The following is a 26564-nucleotide window of genomic DNA, read 5'->3' as shown; positions in this document are numbered from 1 at the left end:
ATTAGCTTCTCCTGCTACCAAAGGCATCATGCTGGATTTTCAGCCTCACCAGGGCGGCTGTGACTATGGCTTCTAAAGCCAAAAGATTAAGATTCATCAATTAACAAAAGAAGCTGGCAGATAATCTCATGATTAAGGCAGTGGAGCGGGACCTGGGAGAACTGGGTTGATTTCCCAGTCCCGGGCTGGTTGCTATGTGATCTGATTTTTTTCATTACTACCAGCTGGAGTCCCTCGGCTCTGCTGTAAGACAAATAGAAATAACCCCCAAACTCTCAACGCATTTCATGTTCTGCAACCGGCCTTTCCTCGAGCTTGTTATTTTTCCAGAATCTCCTGTGATTGACTAAATAACTCCTTTAATTTTTTTTTTCCCTTTCTTCTGTTTCCTAGTGAATGTCTTTACCTTCTGTCTGTTGCAAATGCGAACAGTTTTAATTAGGTGCTGTTGAAATGTCTTTTGCAGCTTGGCATCCTGTTCGGTTTCGCTCCTCTCGTTCTCTTTGCAGTTCTGTTCCTTCCCACATTGCTTATGTTTTCTTGTTTGTGGAAGCTCTTCTTTATACGCACAATTCAATCACTTTGCACTTCAATTTCATCTCTAATAAGGATAAATAGGGAAAAGGGCACCTGAAGCCCCTCTCCAGATGCTTTTTAGGTAGTCCTCCTTTCCTATAGCTTGTCCTTCAAATGGTAAAGGGTTTCCAGCTGAATTCAAGGACAAAACACCTCAGCCCCTCAGCTCAATGGATTTGTTGTGCTTTCAATTACCTTCTTAAATGACTTCTTTTCATCTTCAACTTTGTAGTTCATACTGAGCCTTCAGCTGAAGGTCTGGAACATCAGGGAGCTGCTCAACAAACTCTACAAAGAACCAAAACTCCAGCGACTGTGCAATTTAAGCCAATCCCTTGTCCCCTCCTGTTCCTGCTGTAGGGTCAAGCTACCAGATTTTGGTTTTACTCAAGTTATCCTTCTTGTGTCAGCCACAAATTCACACGTTCTTCTTTCCCCACGGAGGTAGGCTGTCTCGCCACTCCGTCCTCAGTGCCTTCATCCGTGCCCTATCACAAGCCATTTTTCTGCATTAACCAGATCACTGTAGATCTAGTTACATCCAGCTTGTCTGGGGAAGTCAGTAATTTCAATTAAGCTGCTATGCATTTACTTCTGGTTTTATAAGAGAAGACAGAGTTTCACTTTTATACTTCCTGATCTCCAGCAGCAATACTACAAAACTCATGAAAAATAGGGTGAAAAATAGGGCTGAAGGGAACTGCAGCAGCCTGGCCATTCGCCTCTCCAACGCTAGGGCATGGTCAGCTCCAGGAAAAGCCACGCCAGGCAGAGATGCTCAAGAAGAGACTCTGAACCCAAGCCTTTTGGATGCAGCCTCTGTAACCCCGCACGCAATCTGTTCCAGCATTTACCCCATACTTTTCACTTTCCGGCATAAGCCACTCAGGCGGTCGCCTCCCATCACGTTACCGGGGACAATGCCTCGCTGTGATGAAATCATTCAGCCACGTGTGGCAGAAGGGAGGATTACACAGAAGACAACCTGGTGCGTGATGAGTGGGACTTGCAGGCAAAGCTGCACGCTACAATGTCCCTGCCCGACCCCTATCCACAGGAGGGTGAGCGATTTCTGCAACACTTTGTCCTGACGTTAACTCTGGTCAAAAGACAGACACTGCCTGGCCCTCCTGTGTGTTTTGGGGCATCAACACCACCCCTTGGAGATGCCTGGGGGGGGGATACTCAGCTTTGCCCCTTCCTCGGGCAGTACACAGGCATGCCCCTTCTTCTTCCACATCTCCATGGCTGTCTTCAGCCCCTTGGTGCAGCACTTCCACCCCTGCAGTTAGGGCTTCTGTGCTAATGCTTTCCAGCACAGGTGAAAAAAACTATTTTTAACTCTCGTGTCATCAAATAAGTTAAATGAGGACACACACCAAAAAAAAAATAAATCATATCCTCTAGCCTTTTCCCCAGTGAATAGCACCTCGTTCCTCCAGCGCTCCCAAGGGGTTACCTGTTGGATTTGGTTCCCTTCTGCTCTCAAGCGCTTGTTGGAAAAGCAGCAGCCACGCACTGCAAGCTGGGCGGTCTGCAAAAAACAAACAGGTTGATGAGTGAAATTTCATCTACCGCAATGAAATCTCTGCCCTAAAAATCAATTTCTTCAGCCGCATTTCTTAGGCTTCCTTTGGCTGCTTTGGAGGATTCTCGGGTCCTCATTTCCAACCCCACAATGTGCCCATTTTGTTCCAGCTGCCAAAGCACCAGAAACTTTGGGGCTGGGGCAGCTCAGGCAGGAGCAAAATGACTTCTCGAGAAACCCCTTCTCAGCACAGCTTTCTGCTCGAGTTCCCAAGCACAGCACCGAAGTGACCTCCAGAATTATCCAGCACACTGTTTACCTGGAGCTGCCTCTGACACCTTACAGCTTGCTCACACTTAATCGAAGCAAGAGAAGCCGGGCTAACGAGGCTCCGCCAGGCACCGTGACATTTTCTTTCTACTTAGGGGAAACCTCAAAGACGTTCATGCCTGATAAGGCCTGACTGTTTCCACGGCTCACATTTACAAAGGGAATCGGTAAAAATATCTCCAGCTAGTGGAGAAGAAAAGGAAGCCTTTTCTCTGCGTGGAGTGGAAACCCTAGCTCCAGCATTAAGGCAGCTGAAATCACTAGTTGCTTTTCAAAACCCCGGCCAAGCAGCTGCTGTTTGACGTCTGTGTGTGCAAAGTTACCGTACAGAGAGGAAGGAGGAGAGACATGTTTGGAAGCACGGCGGTAGAAGAAAACACACGGCTCCTTCCAGCCCGGATGGTGTCATTTAGTGCGCATCGGGATGGTGGAGCTGAAGGCATCATGCGTGACGTGTCCAACGCCCAAGGAAAAACCACCCAGGGCATGGCAGGTCAGTCGTGCAGTTTTTCTGGCCAAGACCATGGTCACGATGGGACAGCTGAAAATAAGATGCCAGTGAGCAAGGAATACCCTGAGAGATGAAGACAGATGGTTTCAGGAGAGCCTTGAAGTAGTGCTAAGATGCTAGAGGTGTAGATTAAGCAATAAAAGCTGACCTGTTGGACCGAGTCCCTTCTCCATCACAGGGGAATGTCCCACAGCTGCCGAGTTGTTCAGCTCCAGTGAAACAAGCTTGATCGGAGCTTAATTAGAGAAAATATGGGCAAAATAAATAAAAGATGAAACTTTTTAAGTGAACGGACAGCAAAGCCCAGCAAGCAGGGCCTCTAAACCTACCCCGGAGAGAAAGCAGTGACTGCTGACGCGGCAGCAGCAGAAAAATAGGGGGGAAGAGAGCCAGGTGCCCCCACCACACCACAGGCTACACCAACACCTGGTGTTGGGCTTCTTGTGCTCCTGGTCCATCGTCGGGGCCACACATGGTTGCTCCAAGCTGCCACGCTGCCCTCCCTGCAAACCATCCCCAGCCAGGAACCAGACACCGCAAACTCCTCGGCTTCATCAATATTTTAATAGATATTGGTTTTTACTGTAAGAGACATCACTTCTTGTTAATTTGAGTGCTGGAATGGCACTGGCAGGCAGGATACTTTGGCTCCAAACAAACCCTGAGGGGAAAAGGGAAATATATTCCTAAGAACAACAATTGGAAAGAATCTAATTCAATAATAGATTTTGTTTGGTATCATTCTGGCACCAGCAGTCGTCTTCCTGTTATTTTTAGGTTCTGATGACGCCAACAGGTTTGTTGTTTTGTTTGGGGTTTTTTAATGCTTTTTTTTTTATTGTTGCTGTTATATATAAAAAAAGATTTTTTCCATAGTTTAATCACATTGAATGAAATTGCAATTATTTTTAGAATTTAAGACTTTGTACCTCCAGATCTCCAGCAAAACATGCAGATGTTTGCCTGAGCCCAAAAGGAAGGATAAGGACATCTTGGCTGGCTTTTGGAGGAGTATGGAGGGATGGGACGAGGACAGAAAGCAAACAAATATTTTCCTAGCCAGAGACTAACAGGGTTTTAGATAAAGCACATTACACAGCCCAAGAGGCAGAATTTATGTTTATAAACACAAAACAAACATCAAAATCATCTCGTTTCATGTGACAGCTTCTTTATGTTTTTCTTTCCAAGAGATTAGTCACAGAAGAATTTATCTGGGGATATTAGCAGCAGCAGCTATACAGAGCAGGCACCAACTATTACAAATGCCTGGTCCCGTATTGTTCGTGACTTCCACTAGGTCGTGAAATTCTTGACCTCTAATAAAAAAAGCATGTTTTGCAGAGTCTTTCCCCGTGATTTCCTCTGCTTTGTGCATCATGAAGACTTCTTTTTTATGCGTTACGTGGCTTGGTGGTGGAGTGGGAGCTGAGTAAGGCAGGAGGGGCTCCCAGGAGAGCCAAGGTGAGGAAAGCACATCAACATCAGCTGTGTAGTCCCACACTTGGGGCGCTGAGATGGGGGAGAGCTGTACCCATTGTACCCCCATCAGACAATTCTGCTTTCCCCTTTCAGCAATGACAACCTCCAGTCTAAAAAACAAAGGATGTTACAGTCCCAGGGCTGTCCAAAATACAAGTGAAACCCTCCCAGGAAAAGCGACCAAGGCTGTGGTTCCTTACCTTGCAGGAGGTGAAGGGACCTTGGATCCTCACCCCAAAAAAGTCACTGCTCACTTGTGCTCAGCACCTTGGCATCAGACCTGGAAATGGCATCAGACCTCTGGAAATGAAGGGACATAGGTTACAATGCTGCTTGGCTGTGAGGAATAAGGTGCAAACCATAAACTCACGTTTGAAGAGTCTCTTAGCTTAGATGTCACTTCTGGGCTCTGAGTTATGCAAGATCTCTTATTTTTCAAAGGTTAGAAAGAAATGACTGGTGAACTCTTTTTTCTTTTTTTTCTTTCCTTTTGATTTTTACAATTACAAAAGGTATTTGCAAAACATTTTTTTTCCCAGATAGCTTCTGGCTGCTTTCAAGCTGAAATTTGGCAGTCAGCATGCATTTCTTTTTCAATAACAGACATAGATTCTGCACTTTAAAACTTGCAGTGGGTACAGACCCAAGAGATTTTTTTTTCTTTCAGATCTGCATTAACAAAAAAAATCACACACTACTCCTCTTTTTTTTTTTTTTTTTTTTTAAAGCAAAAGCTCCAACTGAACACCCCAGGATGTGTATTAACAACAGCCAATTAGCCACGCGTTGCCTGGGCGGCTCCTGAAGAAAGGGTTTTTAATCAATAATAAAGTCCTGGAAGTTGCAGAATTTTGCAGTGGGACATTTTAATACTGGGGGAACCAAACTGCTTTGGATGTAGAACAGAGGATACGTGGCTTTGTGCGTCCCTCGGGCACTTACTCAAGGCCAGCCCTGCACGGGGGACTTTGCTGTGGGTCGGGGTTTGATGTTGGGTGCCGTAGGGTGAAGGATTTGGGAGAGGGACATTTGGCAGCGTTGGGTTTGATGTTGGGTGCCGTAGGGTGAAGGATTTGGGAGAGGGACTTTCGGCAGTGTTGGGTTTGATGTCGGGTGTTTGAGCCCCTCTCCCTTTGGGCTTTCACATCCAGCACCTCTCTCCCAGCAGGAGATACATCAGAAAACACACGCACCTCATTTTAACTTTGAAGTGGGGGAAAAATGGTGGCAGGCTTTCTCCCACAGCTCCTTCTGCTTCCTTCCCCCCCACCAACAAATCTCTCTGCAGACTTTTTAAATCCTACTCCATCAGTAGCTGGTTTGCATATGCACAGGCTTCTTGGCGCTTGCTCGGACCAGTGCCTTCGGGTAGCTGTTTGAAAAACATGAGAAATTAACATTTGAAAAGGTATTCCCACACACTCTTTGAGCAGGAAACGTGGCTTCCTTCTCCACCCACTTTATCGCTAAGCAGCTTGGAGATGCATAATGGAGACTTTCATGGCCATTGTGGTTAAAAACCATCAGCTGTGCTGGGATAATCTCTCGAGCATGTCTTTGCTGAGGGAGGAAATCAGACAAGGAGCAGCACCTAGACACCCATGTATCATCTCAGCCATTGTAGAGAGGCTTTGATAGACCTTGGGTTAAAGGAGGGGGGAATGGGAGATGGAGGAGGCCAAGAGAGCCGCATCCAGAAACACACACCTCGCAAAGGTCAGGAAAGGCTCATTAGAAAGCTGTATGGGCAAAAAGCTAACAAATATTTCCGATGACCTACCACACTGAACACAGGCAAAATTTAAACTGTTAGAGTGCAAAAACCAGGAGCCAGATCCATGCGAAGGGTGCGTTTCAACGCAGTTGTAGCCAGGTACCTGCGAGCAGCACCTTCCGTAGAAAAAGAAGAAAACCAGCCCCGCTTTGCCGTCCAGGCCTCAGTGTTTTCTTGCCCATTTTTGCATGTGCACCAATCTGCCAAGCCAGATGTACAAATGCTTTGTGTGGGCAAACAGGCACTCGTATGGGCAAACACTGCCTCGACGCACGCGTTCTGGTGGGCATGAAATCAGGCAGTGCACAGCGGCCGCGAGCGGAAGCAGGGCTAGGGACACCTGGGCACAAAAACCTTTCCTCTGCTCCCCGACACAGGATAACCACACTTTGCAAGGCTTGGCGAGGTGGGCAGTGTCACAGGACATTTTTTGACCCATTTCCCAGCAGGCTGAACCTTGCTGGGCTCCCACACCCACCGTGAAAGCCATGCAAAGCCGTGAAAGAAGAGCAAAAGGTGCCCAGCTCACCTCAGGTACGAATTCCTGCCCTCCCCAGCCTAAAGAAGGACACTTAATGAAGCAGCAAAATGCAATACTACCCTAAAACCACGTGCACAATGGTTTATCTTCCACTATCTATGAATAACCTTGTACAAGCTATTAAAAACAGGTGTGAAGTAATGCATTTGCTACGCTTTCACAAGCTAATTGGGAGCATTACAACAAATGACTAGGTAATTAACCAGTGTTTCAACCCCAGTAATCACGTATTGTAATTGTAGCAGAGCCACAAAGACTCTAATATTGACTCGTTTTGGAAGAAAGCACCATTAGTGTTATTTTTTGAATCCCTTGTTCTTAAAGCAATACAATTCTCGCAGAAACAGGAGTGGGAAGGGAACATTTTCCATGCTTGGTGCCCCTGAAAGGCGCTGGCAGTCCCCAAATATCAGTGCTGGCACCTCCAGCAGAGAAGGGATGTGGTCTGGAGCAAGCCAGGGAGGCTGCACATGGCTGGGTGGGTCTGAGCAGGAAGAGTTACTCAAAGAAAAGCGACGAGGCAGAGGAAGAGCTCTTCCAGCATGCCCTCCTGTTGGCCAAGCACCCCGGGGCACCTGGATGGGTGGGCGACCCTCCTGGCCACCCAGAGGGCTGGGTGCCCGCCTGGGCGCCCGCCTGGGCTCCCCTTTGCACCCCAGGAATTTTACACCAGACTCAAGGCCCAAATTACTTTGGACAAGAAATAGAAACAGCCCAGAGCATCCTGAAAATCCCCTGTGTTCAGCATCCCCTGGAATTGCCCTGAATATCAAGGGTGTCTTGCAGCAGGAGCCGACAAACACAGCTCCCTCCCGCAGCTCCGAGCACGCGTCGGTGCGCTGCTGCCTGATGCAGGGAGGGTGCCGATCTGGCGCTGAATTCCTCCTGAAACACACACACACACACCCTCCCAAAAATAAGCAAGTTAGCAAGCTCACGAGCCTGGGAGGAGCGGGCTGCGGGTGGGAAGCTCTGCGGGATGACGGAGCTCCATCGTCCCACGGCAGTGGGGGCTCGTGCATCCTCCTGTCTTGGGGTGGTTTCCAGCCCCCCAGAGGGGGCTCACGTGGCCCCCATGGTGCCTTGGTGGATGCTGGCTGTATTTTGAGACAAGACCAGCACTGGGTGACCTTCAAGGCCACCCGCAGGGCTGGCAGCTTACTGGGGAGACATGAAATCTGTGTTATTAGTTCTAGGTAATATTCTGCCCTCCCCCTGGTTCAACACCACAACGCTCCCCCACCCAGCTGGGGCAGGAGGAAGGGCTGCGCAAGCCAGACATTGAATCCTTGCCAAAAACCAAGGCAGCCAAGGAGGGCTCGGGGTGATCTCAGCCTCCCTCTCGCTCCAGCAAGGGCAGGACTGAGGGATGCCAAGGCAGCTCCCGTCTCCACCCGAGCAGCCGAAGCCTCTCTTCCTGCCCAAACCCAAATCTCGTCTGCCCTTCACAGGTCTCTGCCCCCTCCTTCCTCCCGAGCAGCAAAGCAAAGTGAAAAACGGAGGCTTCATTACCAACAGCACCTGTTTCCATAGAGATTTACTTAGAAAATGCATGAAGCAGAGAGGGAGGTTAGCGAGGGACGCACAACAGCTCGTCCTCGTGCATCACGGGAGACATCTCGCCCATCCAGCAGCCCCCCTGCCCCAGAGGGGGCTGAGCAGGGTGCGTGGCAGGACCCCAACCCTCTGGGTGCAGGGCTGGCGTCCCTTCTGCTGGCAGGTCTGGGCACCCCCTCCGGGGCTGTCCCCACCCGCATCCTTCCCCGGATGACATCTCCAGCACTTATGCTGTGATTTACCCAACCACGTCTGCTCTCCTGCATGGGTTTGGGGCCACAGCCCCGTGCCGATGGCCACCCCTCTGCCAAACCTCCCTTTGTGCCCAACATTGGCCTGGCAGGTCTCAGCTCACGTGCTGGATGCGAGCCGGGACGCTGCTGATGGCAGCAGAGCTATCGAGGCAGCGAGCCCCGCTGCTTCTGGTGAGCCGGGGGGTTGGAGAAGTTTCCTCGGCCCCAGGTACCCAGGATTTTCTCATTCTCCCCGCAAGCCGTGGTGCCTCGGGTGGAGATAAAAGCACAGATGCAATTAGAGCCTCTCCTATTTGCCTTTAATCAGCTCTCCGAGGAAGCAGAGGCTCCTTAGGAAACTGTTGCAAACTCCTGATTATTTCCCCAGCTTTCCAGAATAAGGAAAGAGCAGCGAAGACAGGCAGCGGGCAGGAAAAAAGCAGCGGGAAGGGGCCAGCCTGCAGGACCCTGCACCAGTTCCCACCATCACCAGTGGGATACTGGTTTAAGCTCACCAGACAGGGGGCAGGGAGGTACTTAGGGACGTGCAAACCCCAGCATGCAGCAGCCACGTGGGGACAGGCGGATGTGCAACAGACCGAGGGCAGGATTCATTAAACAGCACGAACACTGTGCTCACTGGAACGGCTCAGGGCAAGCGACCAAAGCCCTGTCCCCAAATCCACGCCCGCGTGAGCGAGCTTCCAGCCGTGCGCTCTGCTTGCTGCTGTGATTCACGCAGCATCGCTGCTCTGCCTTGCTCAGCACTGGGAGATGACGAGCTGCCCGGGGGAGGCTGCTGCGAGATGCTGCGGATGGGAGGGCTTGGAAAATGCCAGAAGCCCCTTTCACGGGGGATCTGTGCCCTGCTGCTCCTGGCAGCCCCCGCCGGCTGAGCTCACTCCCCAGCTGCAGCCTCTTCGAGCACCTTGACTCATCTTTTCCAGCCGCAGGGCTCACGTGCTGCAGAGCCACTGCCGTGCAGCCTCTTTTATTTCTGGATGAGCGAGGGAACTGCACAAACCCTACAGGTAAAAGGGAAGCCAAGGCTGCGGGGCTGAGGCTCAGCAGCCAAAGGCGCAGCAGCAGTGCAGGTATTCAGGGGGAGCCCAGCAGTGGAGGAGCACAGCCAGGGAGAAGCATCCCAGATATCTTCCAGGCTGCCTCCTAACAGCAGCAAGCTGTCTGTGAGCAGCTGCTCTCAGCACCACCGAGAGCTCACATCTCCACATAACTCACGCTTGAAACCAGAGCCACAACATTTTGGCCTCGGTAGCAACCTCTAGTCACAGCTCCTCGCTTGATGGGGCTGTTCCTGCCTCCATTAAATAGGGTTTTCTTCCTCCACCCTGAGCCGACGTGGTTCGGGGAGCAAGCATCACCTCCTCCTGTGCACCCAGATGGCCCCCCAGCAGTGGGTCCCCGTGGCGAGGCCAGCTGTCACCCTGCCACACGCAGCAGCGAGCGCAGGGCTTGGTGACAGCATCAGGGGGTGCTCGGGGACCTTGTGGTGCCACCTTGCAGACGCCTGCCCTACGAGCATCGCAGCGCTACAATGGTGTGGAAGAGCAGCTGTCAGGTTGTGGTTCCTCCTTTTATTTTCATTAGGAGCGGTTCAGCTTCACCCTCCTGTTTTTAGGGCAGCCTGCACCGGCACCTCCAGCCCTACTGCCCTCCCCACTCCCTTTTGCCCTCCTTCCTTTTCCACACCCACCGTGCATTTGAACACAGGGCACAATTTAATCCTCAACCAGCAGCACCAAAGAAGCCAAGCCAGGCTGAGGTTCAATTTAATGGACCAAAACCCACTAAAAAAAAAAAAAAACAGCCAGCTGGTCCAGCCCACAGCTTCCCAAGCTGCTGCTCGAAGCCAGCCCCGCTGTGCAACCACCAGGACAGCCGCGGGGCTGCCAAGCGCCCAGATTGCCCCAGCGGGGCGGCGAGCCAGAAACCCACAGCCACTCCTTGCTCCTGCCAGAGCCCTAGAAATGCAAATAAAAGTGTGGCAGCTCGAGGGGCACTGTGCTAACCCCAGGCTGCACCCCAGCTGTGTTTCACATCTGTGCCCCTGTGTGTCTGTGCACTGAGGGTGCCGACACGGCTTCCCCTGCTCCTGCCTGCCTGCAGCACGCAGGGTCCTGGCTTTGCTTCGCGCTTCTGGGGGCTGCCCTCATCCACAGCACAGAGACACAGAGAAGGGAGGACTCATGGAAAAATACAAACACCAGACAAGCTCCCCCTACCCAAGCCCCTGCTTTATATTCAAGCTTTATATACCAAGCTGCCCGTTCGTCAGGAACAGAGGATGCGGTGTTCTCCATCTGTAACGTCTCCTTATGGCAGCGCTGGGGGAATCGGCGACTTGTTCCGCTTGTCATTGTGAAATTCACCCTGGGAGGTCTGTCCAGCCCGCCTGACCTCTGGTTTCCCAGCTGAAGTAAATTTCTGCTGCTGGAAGAAGGGCCAGAGCCCTCCGAGCACCGCTGGAGCTCCCAGAGGTGCTGCCAGGGCATTCCCTGCCCGGCCCCTGCAGGGCAGCGTCCTCCCACCCTGCAGCACCAGGGGCCGAGGGAAGGGGCAGAGCGTGCAAAAGCTGCTTTCTGGCCTCATTTCGGCTGGGAGGAGACTACCACAGACCATCATTTATCTGCTTCCTCCCCAGGCTGAAACCTGACCTGGTCCCCCAGCCTGTAATAACATCTCGGAGTTAATTCACTGGGGCTAAAGTCATCTGTGGCTAAAAATAAGGTGTAATTCTTTTCCCTCGGCGCAGGGGCTGGTCCAAGGGCAGCAGGGCAGCCCCACGAGCACAGCCCTGTCCCCCGCCAGGTAACCTCACCGAGGCAAGGAGGGGTTCGTGCAAGGGGAAGCCTTAGGAAGCATGGGCACGGCCCCTGCACTCAGCCTGCAGAAAACTGCCCGACCCCCAGGAAAGGCTGCTCTCCTCCCCGTCATCCCGTGCCTCAGTTTCCCCACCTGGGAGCAGGATCGGACACGGGGATGCCACAAGGGTGTCCTGCCGGAGGTACAGCCCCACCTCTGCTCTGAGCAGCCCAGGAAAGAGAAGGGAGAGGAGCTGGGTGGGCTATAAGGGGTTCACGCAGCACACCTGCAGCATCTTCAGCTCGCACAGCTGCTGGGAACCGGCACCCGAGCTTGGGGCCAGGACAGAAGGGAGGAGAGGGAATGCAGGGAACAAGAGGCTGAGACCACAGCGCATAGATTTCTCCTGGAAATCCTCTATTTCAGCACACCAGCAGTTCTCAAACAACCCTCACCTCCCCAGGTCCTTTCCCCCTGCCCGCAGCACCCTGTTGCACCCCTCTGCTCCCGCTCCTGCTGCACAACGCAGCTATTCCTGCTGCAAGGTGTGAGACAATGCTCCCCGAGGGGACGGGGAGGGCTTGCTAACTCACAGCACCTTTGCACGGTTCACGCTGGTTCCCAGATGTGCAAAAAAGAGGCGAGACTTGCTGCTGTGGTGTAACATCACGCGCTCGAGGAGCAGGCGCTCAGGCTGGGACAGGTCCTCCAAAAATGATGCCTGTGTAACTGAAACCCACGCCTTGGCGAGAAAATATTTTCAAGGTGTGATGGCACTGCTTTTTTTTCAATTGATTTTAGACCTGAAGGAAATGAGCAATGGATTGCAAGCCCACCTCAACGTCCCAGGGACCAGGGTGGCTGGTGGCTCAGCCACAGCCACCCCTGCTTCATCCAGAGGATGCAGAGGTGCAACTCTTTGTCCCCAAGTGCTGACCCCGGCACCGGGCACTGCCTGCTGAGTTTAGCACAGGAACGAACCCTGCTGGGAGGCAAAGCCCCTGGATTTATTTTCTTCCTCCCGTTTTGGAAAGGAAAAAACACATCGCTCGCGACGCTCGTGAAGCAGATCTGCGAAAATCAATCTGCAAATCGCATCAGCTATGGCAGATTGCTCCATAAATTGACTGCCTGGGTCCCAGGGGAGGGAGCGTGGGAGGGAGCACTTGCACGGATCGGCTGGCTCGGGGCCGGCTCCGGCAGACACCCCTACGTCCTCACCCTGGCTCCCTGGGTGGCACCCGTGCCTCCCCTGGGACGGCGGAGCATCGTGCCCATGGCAGCTCGACCTGGGGAAGGGGAGCAACTGAGGCTTTCTGCATTCCTTTATGAGGATGTTTTTATTATTATCTGCACGGCAATGGCAAAGGCGAATGCACGGGGGGCTCTTCCCTGCTCTGTGCCATTTAACCAGAAGGGGTGGTGGGTACTGAGACAGGACAAGCCCTGTCCTTCCTCTCTCTCCACCCGTAAAGCCCAAGGTGACCCAAAGGAGCTCCCGAAGTGCTCCCAGCAGGCAGCATTCACCAGCTCGAGATGAGCGGGGCCAACTTCCAGGGCAGCCCCGTGGTGTTTCACCTGCTCCCATAGGGGCTGGCAGCTCCGCACAGCGCGACGGCACCAAGCAAAGGGCAGCAGGAAGGTCACTGCCGAGAGACGTAAGGACACGGCAAGGATAAAAATAAATAAATAACAGGCTGCTCGAGGAGAGGAGCACAGACTGCAGGTGCTCGCCCAGGCCAGCCCGCCACGTGGCTCCCAGCGTGAGCAAGCACAGCCCCACTTCAAATCCCACACACATCCTCGGCACTGGGAGAGCGCGCCTGTAAGCGCCACCGGAGGAATAAAAAAGGGAAGGGGTGGACGAGAACCACCCCCGGCAGCTCCCCTCCTAGCTGCTCGGGAAAAGCTCCCAGCTGCTCGGAAAGCACCGGCAAGCAGGGGCGGCCCCTGGGCTGCTCGGGGACGTCTCTGCCAGCAGGACAGAGGTCTGGCACGCTGACAAACGCACCCAGAGCCTTCGTTTGGCTCTGCAGGGGGGCCCAGAGCACCCACAGGTCACCTCTGGGTGCCACCGGTGTCCCCACGGCTCCTCAGGTCCCTTGCCAGGAGGAGCAGCCCCGGCGCCCCCCCCAGCATCTGTTCCCGGGGAACTTTTGTTCCCGATTTATCCCCTGTCTCCTGGAGCTATTCTAGGCAGGTACAATCTGCATCGCCATTGTTATTCAGATGATGTACGGATAATTTTAACCTTTCTGTTCCATTTGTCAATTTTTTTTTTCTTTTAGCCTCCGCGCCTGCCAGCAGAGCGCTGCCTCTCCGGCAGCAGAGGCTCCCCGTTCTGCAGCACCCATTTCCCTTGCTAGGGCAAAGCTCTGCCTTCCCCAGAATCACTCTGGGGGTCTTCTCCATGGCCCCAGACGTGTGGGAAGGCAGCTGGGGGGCTCGAGCACTCAGCTCACACCATCCATCACCTCCGCAGGGAGGGCTCGTCGTGGTACCAGCCTCCCAGGGACATCCCTCGGAGACCCGCACGCTCAGTCCTGCTTCCAGAGCCTTTGGGGCAGTTCGGATTTAAGCCAAAAAAAAAAATTAAAAATGTTAATGCAAGACTTGTGGCTTTCCAAGGCGGAGCCGTGCTCCTCAAAACGCTACCAGAACATAGCACTGTGATGGGAAATAAAAGGAAAAATGCACAAAGGGCACCACCAAGGCAGTTCCGCCCTCTGCCTGCAGACTGGCCCGAAAACTTCTAGCACTTCCAACAGCTCTGCACAGGAGCAACGTAAGCCCTGATTTCAGCACCTTTGATCGAAAACCCACCCGAAAGCTTCAGGCCAGGCAACAGGAGCTGCAAACACCCGACCTCTGCGTGCAACACAGACAGGGCGCGCGGCGGTTCTTTACAACAAGGTTTTATTTTTCTTTCCTTTTGACAAAAAACATTGAAGTTGTACATTGCGGCCCGTCGGTCCGCTTCCCTGTCTGGGTCCGAACGAGCACATTTTGTTACAACATCCCGCCCCAGTGGCACGGCGGCGGAACATCTCCCACCCTCCCTCGGCTCCTGGCAGCCACACCGGGGGTCTCTGCCCTCCGAGACCCTCCGGGGTGGACACGAGGATGGGGATGGGATGCCCGGCCCCGAGGGGAGATGCTCCGGGGCTGCCCCATCTCCCCGCACACCCCCACGCCCCCCTGTCCCCGTCCTCCCTCCCATGGTCAAAAACGACCACCGACGGCAGATCGGGGGCTCGGAGCTGGAGGAAAGGTCCAAAAAGCCAGGGAAGAGAGGTTGTGCAGCAGCAACGTGAGTCCAGCGACTTCGAAAGAGCGATGCGGGCTGCAACAGTGCCCGGGGGCTGGTTCCGCTCCCCCCTCGGCGGAGTCTTTCCCACGGTTCTCCCGGGGTCGTTTTTGGTTTCGCAGGCTTGCTTTGGAGGCGCCGCCTCGGCCCCGCGTGTCCCTGCCTGCCGCGGGAGCAGGATCGATGGCTGCTGCGGGAGAGGCAGGATCGGGGCATCTTCGTGCCCCCCCAGGGGAAAAAATAACAAAAAAAAAAACAGGCTCTGGTTTGCTTTGTACAGTTTCCGTATGTCGGTAAAACGCAGGTCTCAGGTAGCAAAGCTCGGTGCGATGTCGCCTCCTTGCACGCCCAAGCCCCTGCCACCGGTGGTCAGACACAAAGAGCTGCCTCCTCCCCTGCCCTCGGGCTCTTCCTCGCTGTGTTTGGAAGGAGGCCGTGCCAGCACCTACGTTTAAGGGACGTACAGCATCTCCTCCTGCAGCACTGCCAGCCCCGTCTGCGTCCCTGTCCCCCACGGGACACGGCTCGTCCCCAGGCACGGAGGCTGGGACAGTGATGGAGCGGGTTTCCTGGGGACTTCGGGGACCGTTTTGCAGCTGGAAGTGTCTGATCAGAAAAAACAAGGGGCTGGCACGGGGCTGGCAGGACCAGCAGAGGTGCACCCACCGGCAGGGGCAGTGAGGCAGTAAGGGCTTGGTTCCACCGGAGAAACCCCTTTCCTGGGTGAGCAGAGGGCACTTTGGCCATTAGAAGAAGGGGTTTTGGTTCATGACGAAGCCTGGCACGGGGCAGGATTTGCTTCTTGCAAAGCAGAGCAGCTTTGGGGGAGCTCCCTGGGGGCAGGGACTGATCTGCACATGCAGGAGCGGGGCCGTGCGTGCCCATAGCATCTGTCGGTGGGGAGCAACGGGGACCAAAGCCAAGCCTGGCCGGCCAGAGGTGCCGGGGGCAGCCCCGGGGACACCAAGCACAGCACGAGAAGGGCAGGATGAGGTCCGTCACCTCCCTGGCGGGCACGCACCACCTAAGCACACCAACTCAGCACCATCCAGACCTCTGGCCCGCAGCGCTCCGGAGGGAGCAGCACCCTCCTGCTCCCCACGGCCGTGCTCCGGCTCACCACGGACAAAACTCACGGCCAGGGTGGGACACCGGGCACCGTGGGGCCACCATGTAATTACCAGATTAATTAATGACCAGCACGGGGCATCCCGCTCCTGCTGCCACCGCACGGCATGGCCAGGCCACCTCTATGGCAGAAAGCGCGATTCCCACCGCTGTGATCGTCAGGGGACACGGGGACCGGGGGGACAAGGGGACCAGGGGGGACATCCCTGCTTCTCCGTTACATCCACCGACATGCAGCGAACCCCAGAGAGGCTTGGTCAGATGACTAAAACGAATCCATGTATGTGTATATCTTTATATATACAGCATATAAATATATATACACACACATACCGTATATACACGCACAGGCACACCTAGAGTTCTCCGTGTAGAAATACAGCTAGGTCGGTGTGAGATGGGATACATTCGGCAGCGCCGAGCCCCCCTCGCTGCTCCCGTCTGCCCCAGTACAAACCAGTTGGCTTTGGCGTGGCCCATAGGGGTAGGCACAGCCACTCCTAGCCGCCTCGTGCACCCTGGCCCCCCGCACCTCGCCCCTTCCCCGGGCCGGTCTGAGACCCTCGGGGATGGAGGCTCAAAGCCACGGCAGCACAAACCCGAGCGACTGAGCCCTGGGACCCCCTTGCTGGGGTTTTTCCAGCCGCGGGGAGCAGAAAACCATTGTCACGAGCCTTCCCAGGTCCTGGGGCTCTTGCTGGTCCCCGGCCAGGGCCACTCCACCTCTGGTCAAATGCTTCTCTGTGCAGAAAAAAAAAAAGTGATCATAATAAATGAAAGTCGACAGATTTTAATTTTTTTTTTTTTTGCACAAAGACTTTTTTTTCCCCCATTCCGGTCAGTTGGGTTTTCTTTTTTTTGTTTGTTTTTGTTTTTTTTTTTTTCGTTTTCCCCTTGCGTTTGGTTTTGGTTTCATTTCATTCCCAGGCGTGGCAAAGAGCATGCATTGGGGAGGGCAGGGCGGCGGGGGCGGCGGCGGCGGGGGGGGCGCAGCCTTCTAGCACTTGTCGTCTTCCTCGGTGTCGCTGAGCACGTCGATGCTGGCCCCGCACATCACGCCCTGCCCGGCCCCTCGCCTCCGCCGCCGGTAGTGCCCGTTGGGCATCTGCCAGCTGTGCCGCAGCGGCGGGGCCGAGCCGATGGTGTTGGAGCGGCCCAGGCTGGTGGCCACGGCCGCCTCGAAGGTGAGCGTCTCCTCCTCGCCGCAGTCCGAGGCGTGCGAGTCGTCGTGCAGGGCCAGGTAGGGCTCCGAGATGTAGCGCTGCGGGGTGGACGGCCGGCTCTGCTTCCCCGCCGGGGAGCTGGAAGACTCGGTCAGGCCGGCGGCGTTGGGCTCCTTGGAGAGGAGCGGGGACCCCCCTTCGGTCTCCTCGGGGGGCGGCGAGGCGTCTCCGGCGGCGTGCCGCAGCATGGAGGCGTAGGAGAGGAGGGGACGCGGTTTGGGGGGCACCGGGGGGAGCTGGCGGCGGCCTCGCCGGGGCGTGCTGGTGTCCGAGATGGAGGGGATGGAGCTTTCGCTCAGCGAGCCCGTTCCCTGCAATGCACCGAGACACGAGGGGGAATGCAGGGGCTGAGCTCTGCTCGTGGTGGTGAAAAGCAAAACGATTTTGGCGTGCCGCGGCCAGCGAGAGCAGGGCGTCTGCAAACCAGCGGCAGGAAGAGCTAACTGCTCTCTGGCTGCTGGTCCCTCTGCTCCGAGCGCTGCCATCCCCAGCTTTTGCAGCTGGGACACCCCAGCCTTGGCAGGGAGCGGATGCCACAGTGGTGGGATTGGCTTCAGAGGCAGCAGGACCTTTGTCCCCTCTCCCCACTACGCCGCAGGGCGCACCGGGCATCCCCAACCCACCAGCGCCACGCCAGGGGACAGGGATAGATGCCACCACCAGGAGGAGAGACACCGCAGAGCCCCCATAATCGGGGCTTATCTCCCCAGCTTTGGCAGGGGGCTCTATTTTTAAGCCTCCTTTTGCACTTTTGAAGGTTTTCTCCACCCACCTGCCTGTTGGGTGTCTGTGACCTGCCCTCGCTGGGTGACCGGGACTCGCGCCGCCGCTCCGGGGACTCGTCGTGCGCCTGGGGACTCCTCTCCTCCGAATTGCAGCGGGAGATGTCGGGGGACAGCAAGTGCTTGCGCTCTTTGGATCGGCCCCGCTCCCTGCCGCCCGAGCGGTGCCCGTCGGACCTGTGGCCTGCAGCAAACCCCATCAGTCCCCGCTCTCCATTCCCAGCAGCGGGGACGAGAAGGGACGGTGCTGGGCTCGTTTTTGGGGATGGGAAGGGGATCGCTCCCACCCGACCCCGCTCACCCGAGTCAGCGTTGAGGCGCCGGGCAGAGAGCTGGAGCGAGGAGTGGTAGCTGCGCCTGCGGGACTTGTAGGTGTTGTCGCTGCTGCGCTCCATGGAGAACTCGTCCAGCCAGGAGGTGTTGGTGCGCTTGTCCCGGATGGTGGAAAACGACCGCCGCATCGAGCTGGTGTCCGTCACCACCTGCAAGCAGCCCCGGCCGGCCAGGGATGGGGTGAGCGCCGGGGCGGGCGCTCCGTGGGATGCTCCAGCAGGACCCCCCCCCCCACCCGCAGCTCCTTAACACAATGGGGAGGTTTGGGGAGCGGCCAGCCTGGGCACAGTCCCCCAAGATGATCTCAGCATGAACTGGGGGCAGGAGGAAAGTGGGTTGAGCTGAAGCGTGCTGCTCAGGAAAGCGTGTGAGTGTGGCTCGCGGCATGGCCAGGTGCCAGAGGAGGAGCGGCAGCATCCTGCCCGTGGCACAGGGACAGCACGGGTGCTGTCCTGGCATCCCTCCCGCCTCGGAAACAGGACCAGCAGAGCAGAGGCAGTGAAGGAGAAATCATTACGAGAGAGGTGAGAGGGCCCTGGCTTCTCCAGTGGTTATTTTCCCAGCTTCTACACATCCCTCCCTGGTCCTGTATTGTCCCCTTGTCCCCTTGCCCTGTACTCATCCCCTCTCTCCCCACGCACACTGTTGTTTTATCAGTTCTCTTTTCCTTTTGCTCTGCCATTCTTCTTCCTATCTTCTCCCTTCCTTCTAGCTTGCATTCTCATATGTTTTGTGGAAAGCATCACCCCCTTATATATTTTCCTTTGCTTTGCTTTAGCAGCTCTGTACCTCTCCATCCTTGAGTCCTTCTCCCTGTCTCCTCTCCTCCCCTACTCCCAACCATCTCCCCCACTGCCAAATGCTCAGGGAAGTCCACCAAAAAAAGCTTCCCTTCCCCTTCACGTCCCCAAAGCACCCTGCAGCAACGCCACACTGCGCCAGCACCCACACGGGGTGCTTGCAACAGCACCTCTGTCAGAAACCACCGGCTTCACGGTGAAGGGTTGCAAAACTGAACCCCCAAAAAAGCTCCCGTGCCTCGGTCAAGGCTGAATACAAGACAGAACAACAGAGAAACCAGGCAGACAAACGAGGAGGTGAAATGTGGCCTGGGCTCCCCTGGACAGACTGTCCAAGGACACATGCGGACAAGCACATGTGGTGCGACAAGGGGAAAAGAAGGAGAAGGCATTTCATCCTCTGGGACCTTACAGCCGGGCAGGGACCCCCCAAACCTCACCCAGAGCCTGGGGATGGAGGAAAGGAGGGGTGCCCCGTTGCCTGGGGGCCCTGCAACATCCCAGCATGGTTCTGCTCCACCACGGACCTCCTGCACGGGCCAGGTGCTCGGTGCTCCTGGCTGCTCTCCACTGGTCCCCACCAGACACGGGGACAGCAGCTCTCCTCCTTGTGAGGCACCCCAAAGATGGGGAGATGGGGCCATGGGCCAGTAGGGGGCCGTGGGGCTCGGAGGATGAAGCCGTGGGGCTTCCTCGTGGAGAGAAGCACCAGCGTTACCTTTGCTCGGACCCGCCACCCGTGGGGGCTTTGCTTGGTTTTACCTGGGGATCCACAGTGAGACGAGGCATGGAGGAGGCCCTCCCAGATACAGCGTGGTCCTGAGTGTCCACGGGAAGGTAGCTGCCACGGTTAGAGGGCTGCACTCTTTGAAACTCCCTAACCTCTGGCTCCTGGAAACAAACACACAGCCACGCTCTTGGGATGGGGTTGGGTCACGGCAGCGCGCTGCTCCTGCAGGGGACAGCCCAGGTCCACCAGGGCTGGGTTTCATGGGGGCCAGAAGGGTCTGAGACAGATTGTCAGCCGTGTTGGCACTCAGAAATGATCCTCATTTCACAGCCTGGTGCAGGTGAGCCCATACGGGGACCTTCATGCTCATCTGATGTCCACCTCGCACCTCCTTCCTTCCGATGGTGGCAGTGGAAGCCCTGCCTGGATCAGCCCGTCTTCTCGGGCTTTACCTCCTTCCCAATTCCCAGTACAGGGGAATTTGGCACAGGACGTGGCAGCGGGGACGGGGGGGGCCACACGTGTGCGTGGTACAGAGCTCACAGGGTGCGACAGAGCACGGGGACACGGAACGGGCTGGGGAGGTATGGGGGTACAGCGCCGCGCCCGACGGGCATCGGGGTGGTGCAGGACTGCACACACACAGACACGGAGAGGCAGAGATATGTATATGTATATATGTATATATGTATATGTATATATACACACACACACACACGGACACGGCTGCCGCCCGCCGGAGGGGCGTGCTCCCCTGGGTGACGGTTTGGGAGCTCGCTTTGGGTCGGGGACAGCAGCACTGACAACAAAATGAACACGGATCCGAAAACGTCAGATACCATCACTCAGCACGGGGTAACCCACTGAAACGAGCGCTCAGCGGGGAAAAAAGAGCAGCCTGCGGAGAGAAGGATATTTTACTGCAGGGCATCGCGCCACGCTTGCAGCTCTGGCTGCAGGAGGCGAGGGGCCAGACCCCACCACACCGACGGTCCCACACCTCCCCGTGCCCGCCAGCATCCTCCTGGGACCACAGAGAAGTGCCCAAGAGGCAGTGCGTGACTTTACCAGAGACTGGTGCTCCTGGAACTGCCCGTGGGCCGGATCCATGCACGCCAGCTGGAAGATCTCCTGCGGCGAGAGCGGGCTCAGCGAGGGGAACCCACTCCGGCTGCTCCTGCAAGGACGGTCTGGCTTCAGGGAGAGCACGAGCGGGGTGCTGCCATTGCCGGGGGTCCCCATGCTCGCCCCCCCAGGCTGAGACCCCCAGGGCAGACACCATGCTCCTTGAAGGGCTCAGACGGTGCCCAGGCAGGAGAGGACACCAGCGCCGCAGGTCCCATGGCAGCCAGGGGCCATCCCAAGAGCAGCAGCATCAATTCAACCAGGTCCTTGTCCTCAGCCAGGGTCCTGGGGTCCCCCACTGGCCCTGCACCACCTGGGCTGCCCCCCAGCTTCCACGCCATCCCAGCCTGCAGGAGGGACCCGTTTCGCATAGTGCAGGGGCTGGTGTGAAAAGCATCCCTGTGGGACAGCGAGAGGAAAGCCTCAGTGCTGTCCTGCAGCCAGCATTTGGGTGGAAATGGTTTGGGAACTCAGGGGTGAGCCCAGGACTGCTTGCCACCTGCTCTCCACTCTCAGCCTACAAGCAAGGAGACCCTCCTGGGTCAGAGTGTGCACTTAGAGCTGGATGCTCCCGCGACAAGGTGTCCGTGCGGACACCCGACCGTTCCCCCTTCCAGGAGCAGAAAAGCTGCAGAAAAACCTCACCTCTTCTCGGGGAGATACTCACAGGCCCGAGAGGGTGTCCTGCTGGAGGTAAGGCAGAGCCTTCGCGTTTGAGATGATTTCCTGCGGCAGAGAGGAGGGCTCCATGCGCTGGAACATGGGCGCGTTTTTCTGTGTTGGGGAAAGGAAGAAGCTGAGCCTGGACGAAACGCAGACGAGCATCCAGCGCTTTGCCAAGCACGCCTCCGCCGCTTGCGAAGGCGATGGGGTGCTCATGTTCGCCGTTGAGGATGCACAAACGGGACTGTAGTCAAAAAAACCCAACGCGCACCAACATCCTCACCTCCCGAGCTAGCCACTCAGCCAGAAACCCTACGCGACCTCCCCTGCCCGTGCGTCACCGCGCTGCTCCCCAAGGGGTGGGCAGGGGCTGATGAAAGCCAACGCCACGCAAGCCAGGAGCCCCTTGGGCATCTCGCTTTGACTCTTCCCAGTGCAGCAGCAGCCAGGTTTGGTCAGGACGTGGTAGGAAGCAGTGCTGCCCCACGAGAGTGCTCTGAGCTCCTCTGGTCCCCGCGCGCCCTCACGGAGCCTCACCTGCTCCTCCAGCTGCTGCCTCTGCTTCTTCGCTTTGCTCTGCTTGTAGTAGTCCATGATCATCATGGCTGCGTAGATTTTGCCAACAGTCAGGTCAGAGGCTGAGAGCACAAGAGGGGAAGGAAGGGAGGATGCTTTTACGCTAACAGAAACTGTGGGTCTGAAGGCACCAGCGCTGAGCTCAGGAAGAGCCCTGCTGTGGTCGCCCTCAAAATCTGCTCAGTGCTGGAGCAGAGAGAGCGCCGAACACCCAAGCACCCAGGGCAGATGGAACGGATGGAGGTGGCTTGGCAGCACCTTGATAAACCTCCAAGACCACCATCGGATGTGGTGGAGCTGTGAGCAGCAGGGTTGGACCAGGTAGCCTCCAGCAGCTCCTCCCAACCTCAGCCACCGTGTGGATCAGCCAAGCGATGCTCAGCCTCCTGCCCCTACATGCTCCAGAGATGACTTACGGGAGACTCCGGGTTCATCAAAGGGTTTTTTTTTTCAGAAGGACTCCCACGAGCACAAGCCCTCATCCCACCTCTTCCCCAGCCAGGACTGGGGCTGTCTGGTCCCCACCTCCCGGTGGGGAGCTGCTGCTGCAGAACTTGGCAGGGACCACGGCCCCAGCAGAGACTCACTTTTTGGCATGGGTACCAACAGGTCGAGCATCTTCTGCGACAGGTGAGGCCAAATGGTCAGGATCTCCTTTTGAAGCTCGGAGTCTAACTGCTGCCAGTCTGCACCACCTTCAAATGCAGGGAAGAAGTGGTCAACGTACATCAAGAGCTGGTACCTGGGCCCATCTGAACACCCCTTTCCCATCCTGAAGAGGGGCCCCCTCTCAAAGACAAGCAGCAAACCAGCTCTCGGGGCTGGGAGAGCCATGTTGCATCAGCCAGCCGGCTCCCCTGCTCCTGCGGGGAAACTTTCCTGCCATCCCCTCCATATGTGCCGCCACCTCCCATCCCCTGCCCTCCCACTCAAAGCTGCCATCCTCGAGCTCGCCTTGGGTCCGTCTCTGCGGCTCCGATCCTACTGCAGCCCACACACACCTGCTGCTGCCCCACTTTCTCTTTTCTGGGGAGCGGATCATGTGCTGGTGCAAGAGCAGCTCTGCCTGGCTGAGATCCTCGAGCAGGAAGAGAGCAGAGCTCTCTGGCCAGCGGCGAAGGGATCTGCTGCGCTGAAAGCCCTGCTAACACGTGCCAAGCAGGGAGTAAATCCTGGGAGAAGGAGCGTGGCCAGGCTCAAATCTCTGCTTTATCACGCAGGCAGGGCTCAGACACGGTGTTTCAGGGCGCAGGCTGCGCACCGGGCTTCTGCTGAGCTCGCCCTGGGTTGGATTTTCTGAGCTGTTCCCAGGGGACGATTTATTGCAAGTGGCATGTTTCCGCAGAAAGCTTTTGATCCGATGAATCAGAGCGTTTTCAGCAACAACAACAAAGCAGGTTTTTTTCTGCTCTGAACATAAAATGTTCCTTGCGAGATGGATTTCTGCTCCACAGCCCTAGGAGGCCAGGCACACGGGACTGCCTCCCTCCTTGGTTTGGTTTTGCACCAAAGGGGAAATTCTTCTCCTCCTTGAAAATTTGGACATCGGGATATTTCTGCTCTCTAGTAGCAGCTTCTATTACAGAAGGTGGCAGAAATTCGCCTGCTTGGATGCATCACCTCCACCCACGAGGCTCAACCCCACTTTGGCTGTTGTGATGCCCACGGGACCTCCCCAAAACCCCCCTGCTCTGCCCTTTCTCGACCCCCCCGACGTTACCTTTGGCGATTTTGATGTCCAGGGCGGTGCGTATCAGCGCCATCAGGGTGGAGGTGAAGTGGACCGTCATGTCCTCGGCCACGGGCATGTTCATCAGCACCAGTCTCTGCGCAAGAGAGAGAAGAAAACAGCGGACGGAAAACAATATCGAAAAACACATCGACCGGGCTGGAGGAAAAGAAATCAAACGTTAAACGAAAGGAAGAAAAAAATAAAAATAAAAGGAAATTAACAGGAAAAAAATAAATAAAAATAAAAAGCAACAAAGAGTGTCAAAACAGCACAGCCAAAAAAGAAGGGCAAGGATCACCCCGCCGCCCCCCCCCCCCCCCGGCTCCTTCCACCCCAGGACACCGGCTCACTGCCTTCCAGGGCTCCTCCTGCGCCCCAGGAACGGCCCCTGGGCCCCCTCCCCAAAAAACAAGGCTGGCACGGGGCCGCCGCGGCACCTCCCTGTGGTTTTGGGAAGACACCCCTGAGCCAGCAAGGTGTCGGAGATGCTCGGGAGGGGGAGAGGGGGCTCAGGTCTCCGTTCCCGGGTGGTTTGGCTTTCCAGCTCTCAACCCTTCCCACCTGGGGCAGGGGAGAGGAGGGTCCCTAACCTGCGGGGACTTCGGCTCGGTTCCTCTCGCATGCTACATCCTGGCGCCCCCTTTTTGCGTCTTTCAGAGATGAAGTTTGCCAGCACATGCACAGGGTCCGAATTATCCGAGGGTGGGGAAGGGGAAGGAGGGGTAGAAAAAGTGCAGGAGGAAAGAGAGGAGGGCAACCAAGGCAGGTTAGACACGCCATGCTCCTTCCCCACCCCGGGCAGGCGGGGTGCAAACCGAAGTGACCAGATCCACTTTCCAGAGAGTATATTTTGCTTTGAGAACACCTGGGGTCGTCCCTTCCCTTCCCAGTCCTTTATCCCCCGGCTTTCTCGTGTCCTCTCCCTGCCTTCAACCCTCCCTTTCTCTCCTGGGGGGCTCGCACACGTGTGGACCAACACGCGAGAGCTGGAGAGGGGGCAGCCAAGGAAATCTCCAGCCCGCTCTGGGCGGGCAGCACGTGGCTGCACAGCGCCGGGTCCTGTCCTAGGGGCTCCCACCCCAAATCCTTCAGGGCTCTGCTCCCACGGGGCCAGGGCTGCCCCGGGAGCTGCAGGGGGGAATCTCAGAGGCTTGGCTCCGGTGTCTGCCCCGCACGAGCCGTCCTTAGGATGTCTCGTGCCGATGTGCCTGGACCTCATGCGCCGCGGGGCTGCTCCTGTGGTTTGAATCCTGGCAGCCCAGCGGGATCCCATCTCCATAGGCTTTTAGCTGGCTGGGAATAGGGTGGCTGCCAGCCCAGGGGACGAACTTGGGCCAGCGTGGTCCTGCGAGATGTCCCACCCTCCTGAGATTGGGGTCACTCCTCATCCTCTCCGACCCCCCCACTTCCACGCTACCCCTACCGCTGCCCCTCTCCCTGCTCTCCCCCAGGGGTCTTCCACCCCACAGCTCCCCAGGCTTGCAAGTGACGATGACAGCATCACCTGCATAGGCAGGGGAGACCAGAAAGCGTGGCCGGGACCCCTGCGGGCACACCGCGCCCCCCAGGAGCTGAGGACGGGTGGGAAGCCCCCGGCGCCTCCCCGGCTCCCCCAGCCCCACCTCCCGCCAGCTCCTGCCGGGCTCTAGCCCCCCGTAGAAGGAAGGGTTGATCTACCTTATAGGCCACTTTGGAAGGACATCTCTTGCCGAGGCCTAGCGGTGGTGACATAAGAGTCAGCATTTCATACATCTCAGTGTAATGGATTCGGCCACTGCTCATGGAGGGGGAAGGGGAGGGAGGGAGATGCAGAGAGAGAGAGAGAGAGAGAGAGGAGGCATTCCCAGAGAGCGGAAACAACGTACGGACAAAATAGTACAGGAAACAGGAGAGAAAGAAAGAAAAAAAAAAAAGAAACAACAAACGGACAAACAGGAAAAGAACAGGAAACCCGTTAATCAAGGCAAATCATACACGAGAGACTGTCCTGCTGCGGATTTATAGCACTGCTCACACAGACCCAGGAATGCCGGCGGAAAGCGACTCACCCCTCTCCGCTGCTGGCCTCAAAGCGCCTGCCCCGCCAGCAGCCCGGGGGTCCTCCTCCTGCCTCACCCCGTCCCTAGAGCCCTCCGGCAGCCCCCAGCTCGCCCCACGGCTTCCAGGGCTGTGTGCGAGTGGTATAAATCAGATACACGGCGCTCGAGCCATGGGTTATCGGGGGTAGGGCGCTTCGCCCCACAGCGACTCAAAGCGCTCGGTGGCCTCCGTGTCCTGTCTTCCCTCCCGGGGGGCCTGGGGGTTGCTTCGGCCACCTAACCCATAGCCGGAAGGCTGTGTATCCCCATCTCGTGGGGTCTATGCAATTGGGAGGCAGCGTCTTGCATAGAAGGCAGTGGGCCAGGGTCACTTGTCAAAGGAAGATGCCCAGTTGCTTCCGTCTGGCTCTGCGGATGGACCGCGTCCCCACCATGCAGCAGTGCAAAAAGGCATGCTGTAATCGGCTGGAAAAAAAGAAAATCAGGAGGAAAAAAAGTTGTGCATGCCATGCTCCCCGCCCTGGCTCTCTCCCGCATGCGGCTGCAAGTTCCACCAGGTTGGAGTTTAAAGAGTCTCGGCAGAGGCAGCTGTTCGGGCCTTCCAACATTGATTGGGGTGCGTTTGGGTTTCCCCTGGGGGGGGGCAGCACGGACAGACCCCCGCCTCGCGCTCCTCCACTCGTAGGGCCAGCCTAGGATCACCACAGCGAGGGGTGCTCCAAAAAATGCCCCGCAATGGGCTGAGGTGTTTGGGCTGCGCCTCCCTCTCTC

General features: G+C 56.5%; 1 protein-coding gene across 17 annotated transcripts in view; it reads right to left on the bottom strand.

Moving 5' to 3' along the window:
- Positions 1–14254: 14254 nt before the first annotated feature.
- CACNA1E (calcium voltage-gated channel subunit alpha1 E) overlaps positions 14255–26564 on the bottom strand; it is a 115387-nt gene continuing 103077 nt past the window's right edge. For 10 of the 17 annotated variants that reach the window (XM_080601972.1, XM_080601974.1, XM_080601962.1 and 7 more), the window contains 10 exons: positions 25432–25528; positions 23743–23848; positions 22610–22717; positions 21984–22084; positions 21451–21557; positions 20727–20835; positions 19691–19819; positions 18097–18277; positions 17786–17979; positions 14255–17324 (listed from right to left, as the gene is read on the bottom strand). In XM_080601972.1, coding sequence (XP_080458098.1) covers positions 16788–17324; positions 17786–17979; positions 18097–18277; positions 19691–19819; positions 20727–20835; positions 21451–21557; positions 21984–22084; positions 22610–22717; positions 23743–23848; positions 25432–25528 — 1669 coding nt within the window. In that variant the 3' untranslated portion in view covers positions 14255–16787. The other 7 variants (XM_080601963.1, XM_080601969.1, XM_080601970.1 and 4 more) reach the window with 4 other exon arrangements.

This window comes from Anser brachyrhynchus (genome assembly GCF_964034855.1).
Source record: "Anser brachyrhynchus genome assembly, chromosome: 8".
Classification (NCBI taxonomy): Eukaryota; Metazoa; Chordata; class Aves; order Anseriformes; family Anatidae; genus Anser; species Anser brachyrhynchus.
Note: the sequence above shows the minus strand (reverse complement) of the source record. Positions and strands in the feature narration are given on the sequence as shown.